Genomic DNA, 6,798 nt, shown 5'->3' with positions numbered 1-6,798 from the left:
TTACAGTAATAATGTTTTTGCTTTTACAATTTTCAATTTATTATTAATTTAATTATTGTGGTATCTAATAATTACTCATAATAATTTACACAAACAAAAATTTTAAAATATTTTTTGTTAATTAATTTTATTTATTTTTTAAATGTTAGGTATATGCATTAAAATTTTTTTCATACAATTTTAGGATTTTTATTTACAAAAATTTTTTTCTTTTATTTAATAATATATTTACAACAGTCCCTTTTTTCAATATTTTTTATTGTTAGTTATTTAATTGTTTTTTTATGCGCTAATAATCTTTTTTAAAAAATTACTTAATAAACAGCAATATGGACTCGCTAAGCGAAACATTCATATGTTAGTATAGCGTTTTTTTGTTTAAGTGTGACAATTATGTTTGTGTTAATTTAGTTTAATTATTATTATTTTTTTTATAAAGGAGTATATTTTTTTTAATGTTCTACTTTGTTAACATGTATAATTTTTGCACACAATCTTCTTTACTTTTTTAGTTTAGTTTATTTTACTTTTTTTATTATTTAAAAGGTGTAACAACAATTTATATTGATTTAAAAATGTTTTAATTTATGTGTTTCGGATGATTGTTCTCATCTGTAGAAGTGTTTTAATTGCTTACGGGACGATGATAAGGGTAATAAAAGGGTTCAAATTCCATCCGTCGTTAATCCATTAAAAAAGTATCATTAATATTACATTTAATTAACTATTATCACAGTACTATTACATCATTTTTTATCAATAATAATAATAATTTTAGCTTTGAAAAAAGTGACATCGATATAAATTGGTGACTTTTTATTATTATTAATTATTATTTTTTTTTTCTTTCATATAAAACCGGTGTTTAATTTCATAATAGTTTCTCAATAAATACAGTAAAAGGGCATTTTTTTTAAATGAATGATAATAATTCATATCAAATATATCTTTTTTCAGCCTTTCTCAATTCACGCGTGATGCGAAGTAACTTTACTTGGATAGCGGTTCGAGATAACAAACAACAGTGTTGTTCTCATCTAAAATCGCTGACAAATTCCTACTCGGGATTCCGGGGCCTTGTGTTCTCTGTTGAGGCATTGCAGATGATGGATTTCCATTTTGACGAGGTTCTTGTCCGTTCATGGCTTGTGCTGCTTGAGCTGCGGTTTGATTGTAGTCGTATGAGGATTTGATAAGCGGCCGACTATTGAACGAAATTTAAATTAAAATGTATGTAAAGTTTGAAAATTTTTTTATGTTAAAATTTTTTTGTTAGGGTGTTCCAAAACAGTTTTCTGTTTCGCGTTACATTCTTGAAAAAAATACATGGGGGATGAAGGATATACAAATTTTATTCTAAAAAAAATAATCTAATCTAAAAAAGTTTTCAAAATGGTTTTGACACAGTTTTTGATATAGTTTTTTTCAGTTTCAATTTTTTGGCAGTTATGAGTTGTAAAATGATTAAAAATGATAAATTAGAGCCCTCTGATAAATTTTTATCCATTTGGAGCAAGATTTGATAAAAATAGCTTTGACACAGTTTTTGACACAGTTTTTTTGCTCTTGATTTAGTTTTTAAAACAAAACTATGTCAAAGAAAAAATTTTTTTTCAGTTTCAATTTTTTGGCAGTTTTGAGTTATAAAATGATTAAAAATGATAAATTAGAGCCCTCTGACAAATTTCAATCCATTTGGAGCAAGATTTGACAAAAATAGCTTTGACACAGTTTTTGACACAGTTTTTTTGCTCTTGATTTAGTTTTTAAAACAAAACTATGTCAAAGAAAAAATTTTTTTTCAGTTTCAATTTTTTGGCAGTTTTGAGTTATAAAATGATTAAAAATGATATGTTAGAGCCCTCTGACAAATTTCAATCCATTTGGAGCAAGATTTGACAAAAATAGCTTTGACACAGTTTTTGACACAGTTTTTTTGCTCTTGATTTAGTTTTTAAAACAAAACTATGTCAAAGAAAAAATTTTTTTTCAGTTTCAATTTTTTGGCAGTTTTGAGTTGCTCTTGATTTAGTTTTTAAAACAAAACTAAAAAGAAAAAAAGTTTCAATTTTTTAGATTAAAATTTCAATCCATTTGGAGCAAATTTTGATAAAAAATATTTGACAAAAATAGCTTTGACACAGTTTTTGACACAGTTTTTTTGCTCTTGATTTAGTTTTTAAAACAAAACTATGTCAAAGAAAAAATTTTTTTTCAGTTTCAATTTTTTGGCAGTTTTGAGTTATAAAATGATTAAAAATAATAAATTAGAGCCCTCTGACAAATTTCAATCCATTTGGAGCAAGATTTGACAAAAATAGCTTTGACACAGTTTTTGACACAGTTTTTTTGCTCTTGATTTAGTTTTTAAAACAAAACTATGTCAAAGAAAAAATTTTTTTTCAGTTTCAATTTTTTGGCAGTTTTGACTTATAAAATGATTAAAAATGATAAATTAGAGCCCTCTGACAAATTTCAATCCATTTGGAGCAAGATTTGACAAAAATAGCTTTGACACAGTTTTTGACACAGTTTTTTTGCTCTTGATTTAGTTTTTAAAACAAAACTATGTCAAAGAAAAAATTTTTTTTCAGTTTCAATTTTTTGGCAGTTTTGAGTTATAAAATGATTAAAAATAATAAATTAGAGCCCTCTGACAAATTTCAATCCATTTGGAGCAAGATTTGACAAAAATAGCTTTGACACAGTTTTTGACACAGTTTTTTTGCTCTTGATTTAGTTTTTAAAACAAAACTATGTCAAAGAAAAAATTTTTTTTCAGTTTCAATTTTTTGGCAGTTTTGAGTTATAAAATGATTAAAAATGATAAATTAGAGCCCTCTGACAAATTTCAATCCATTTGGAGCAAGATTTGACAAAAATAGCTTTGACACAGTTTTTGACACAGTTTTTTTGCTCTTGATTTAGTTTTTAAAACAAAACTATGTCAAAGAAAAAATTTTTTTTCAGTTTCAATTTTTTGGCAGTTTTGAGTTCCAAAATGATTAAAAATAATAAATTAGAGCCCCTCTGATAAATTTTTATAGTGCAAGATTTGACATAAATGGATTTGACATAGTTTTTGACACAGTTTTTGATTTAGTTTTTTTCTTGATTTAGTTTTCAAAACAAAACTATGTCAAAGGAAATTTTTCGAAGGAAATCAAAGAAAACGGTCTTGGATCACCCTTAAAATGTTGACATAAAATTTTTTTTTTAAATTTTTTTAAAAGAAAAAAAATTTTTAATGTTTGAAAAGTTTGATAAAAATCTTACCTCGAAGACTGGCGACTACTTAAGTCGTCTTTATTACTGCGACTTCCACTGTCTTCCTCGTCGGTCGCTCCGTTCGGAAACCTCTCATTGTCACTTTCAACCTCCATATCATCGTCATCCATTTCGCTATCGTCTTCATCGTCACTCATGCGTCGCGAGCCATTCCGTTGTATCATTGCATTATCCGGAATACCGCCATAAGTTGAGCCCATTTGACTACTTACGATCTCTTCGTAAACGGGCTCTTCGATATATTGACTTCCATGCTGTTGATAATAACGTTGCGCTGCAATTTGTTGCGACGTGAGATGCCCTCGATGATTTGTGCCGGGATATGCCTGATTGTAGGGCAATTGTCTTTGGTATTGACTAAGGAACTCGGCATCAGCTTCTGCTTGCATGTAACGTCGATAATTCTGAAGATACGAATTTTCTTCGCCCGCATCTTGCATTTGATGATCGTGTGGATGTTTTTTGTGATACGACGGATAAATATCACGATTACTTCCGCTTAATGTACTTGCCATCGCAGATCCAACAGGTCCTCCGGGATGTTTTCGATGCTGTTTCTTGTTTCTTCCTTGAGTCCAATGGAAAACTTCGTGAGATTGTCCATCGTCGTGCAACTCATTATCACGCGATCTCGATTGTTTGAGACTTTTGGCAGCATTTGTGTCGTAATATAAGAGTCTCTCGTCAAAAGCATTTTTATTTATTTGACTATCGGGATGCTGATACGCCCATTCCTATTAAAAACATTCAAAATTAACTTCAAAATTTAAAAAAAAAATTAAAAAAATTTTACCTGTAAATGTCTCGCATTACTTCCTCCATTATAGATCAATTGCGTCGATCCCGTTGAACTCATTGGAGAAGTTTGAGATCCCATAGGCATTATTTGACCTCTCAACGTTCCCGTTTCAGGCATACCATCAATTCCATAAATCATTCGTTTTCCTTTTGTACCCATTTGCGGATGTCTCGATAACGTTCCTCCCGCTTCAATTGTTGCTCCTGTTGGTATTAATTGTCCTCCGGGAACGCCAGATGGTAACAATGTCCCGACAGGCAAATGATTCGGACCTCCTTCGCCGTTTCCGAGTTGATGAGCAACGTTCGATGATGTAGATGGCACGCCAGAAGGTTGCTGAGCACATCGCAGACAATTGGGCAGCCAAGATTGACGTTGAGCAAATTTGCAGTATTCACGACGAATCTGTTAAAAATCAGAATTACTTTCATTTCATATGAAATTTAAGTTTTTTTACTCACCTTTTCATTTTGAATGCAATGAAAAACGAAAATATAAACGCCTTGGAACGTGTTGAAGAAAATGAAGAGATATCCATAAGTCGATGTGAGACCTTCTCCCGCATAGTCAACTCCCATAGCTTTCCATTTTTGGTTTTTCATGTACATGAAGGCAAATAGCCAATTCAAGATAAAGATGATCAAGAAGATGAACGAGCATCTGAGGTAAAATCTGTTCAAATTAAGAGTTGAAAAGAAAAATTTAGCAAAAAAATCGAACAAAAATCAAAATCTACATGAAATTTTCCTTACATTACAACTTTAATCTTATTCATTGTAACATTTTCAGCTCTACAACTACTTTAAGCGACGGTTGATGTGTTAGAAAGCGAGATTTTTTGTTTGTCATGTGTTGTGTTGTTGATGTTTCGTTCGTGTTTCAATGTTTTGTTTTGTTTGTTTGTTAGGAAAGCAAAGTTTTGTTTGTACAGAAGATAGAATAGAAGAAATAATACAAGAAATTAGTGTTAAGTTTGTATGAAATAATCAACCTTAAATTAAAAGAAAAACGAACATGTAAGATTTTGTTAAAAAAAATTAAATTTTAATTTTTTTTAAATTTTTATTAAATTTAATTTTTTTTTATTTTAATTTAATTTATTTTAAATTTTATTTTTATTTAATTTTCAAAAAATAAAATTTAATTATTAAAAAGTTGATTTTTTTTAAATTTAAAAAAATATATTTTTTTTTTAATTTTTAAAAAATTGTTAAAAAATTTAATTCAATTTTTTATTCTCAAAGAATAAAAAAAAATTTTAATTGTTAAAAAATTTTTTTTTAATTTTTTTATTTTTATGGGCAAATGAATAAACAAGTCTTACATGTTCGTTAAAAAGTTTTGAATTTCCTTCAGGTATTTAACTTTTTCTGTATGAAATTCATCACTTTTCTCATCTAACTAACAATTAAAAAACTAAAAGTCACCACTTTAACCATCTAAATTCTATCTAAAGTTTTTTGTTTAAAGATAAATTGAATTTCAAGCCCTACCTTGCACTCGCCAATCTCGTGTGTTCCTTCGTTTTAAGTGAATTGGTGTACTTCTTATTCATAACATTGATGGCCATTGCTGAATAAACTAGATTAATCTGTTGAAGTTGTTTGTTTTGTTTTTAGTTTGGTGTCATACAGATAAGAAACAGGTATTTGATGTAATTAAGAGACACGCAGCAAGCAGCAGCAGCACATAGTTTCGACACAAAATAGAGAGAATGGAGAATAAAATGTAATTAATTTTCAATTCAGAGCATTCCATTCTGTGTGAATGGACCTATTCAAAGTTAAATTAAAGGATGTTGTGGCATTTCTGGCCAACAGCATCCGTGTAGCATCGCAAAATGAGAGGAAGAGGGTGAGTATCATCAAAAAAAGCAAAATATAGTGTTTGGAATTTTTTGGTCTGGCATTCGGCAATTTATCCATTGTGCGGATGCGAGGAATGTGTAACAACAAGGGTAATTAAATGGTTCTCCCTCTCATTGTTTGACGATGCATTCAATCACAGTTTGATGCAAAAATTATTGCAATTTTGCGGAAAGGATGAAAAAACAGAGAAGGATACTTACCACGATAAATATAATAATTGGTGTGATGAATGTCGACCAAAATACGTTTGTTTGTTCCATCCACACGCAATAATCCGCTCGGGTGTAGACAAAGGGATCAATGGCAATGGAAATTGTCACAATTAGGAATGCTAAGCCGTAGGTGAACAAATAATACCACAGAATGCGGGAACTTTTCTCTACCTCAAGCAACATATCGTCGCTAGTTAACGTCAAATATAATTGATAGCCTGTAATTAGAATGGAAAATCGAGAGAAATTTATGGATTATTCTATTATTATGACTTTTAACGTTCTACTGAAAAGTTCAAAGTTTAAAGCACAAAATTATTTTCCATGAGAAATCCGATGTATTTCGACGAATTCGAACATATTTCGATGAAAATGGTAAAAAAATCAATATAAAACCAATATTATTTTTTTTTCATTTTAATTCAATTATTTTCATCTAAAACCAGAATAACCAAAAATTTTTCTATTTTAGAAAAAATGATTGAATTAAAACTGATTTTGTGGATTTGTAACGTGAAATATTTTTGGCTAATTGGTAAAATGTGAAGCCCTCATATATAAAAAATATTTTCAAAAATTAATCCAATCCCAAATTTTGTGTTAAAAAGTTCATTTTTGGTCAAAAATTAAT

General features: G+C 29.1%; 1 protein-coding gene across 1 annotated transcript in view; it reads right to left on the bottom strand.

Moving 5' to 3' along the window:
- Window positions 1-252: 252 nt before the first annotated feature.
- LOC134834340 (latrophilin Cirl) overlaps window positions 253-6,798 on the bottom strand; it is a 155,226-nt gene continuing 148,680 nt past the window's right edge. The window contains exons 11-17 of the mRNA XM_063848972.1: window positions 6,156-6,385; window positions 5,581-5,678; window positions 4,840-4,884; window positions 4,549-4,759; window positions 4,082-4,492; window positions 3,277-4,022; window positions 253-1,204 (exon numbers count right to left, since the gene is read on the bottom strand). Of these exons, the coding sequence (XP_063705042.1) occupies window positions 991-1,204; window positions 3,277-4,022; window positions 4,082-4,492; window positions 4,549-4,759; window positions 4,840-4,884; window positions 5,581-5,678; window positions 6,156-6,385 (1,955 nt within the window). The 3' untranslated portion in view covers window positions 253-990. The remainder of the gene's footprint in view (window positions 1,205-3,276; window positions 4,023-4,081; window positions 4,493-4,548; window positions 4,760-4,839; window positions 4,885-5,580; window positions 5,679-6,155; window positions 6,386-6,798) is intronic.

This window comes from Culicoides brevitarsis, chromosome 3, assembly GCF_036172545.1.
Source record: "Culicoides brevitarsis isolate CSIRO-B50_1 chromosome 3, AGI_CSIRO_Cbre_v1, whole genome shotgun sequence".
Taxonomy (NCBI): Eukaryota; Metazoa; Arthropoda; class Insecta; order Diptera; family Ceratopogonidae; genus Culicoides; species Culicoides brevitarsis.
This window is presented reverse-complemented; position numbering and strand designations above follow the sequence as displayed.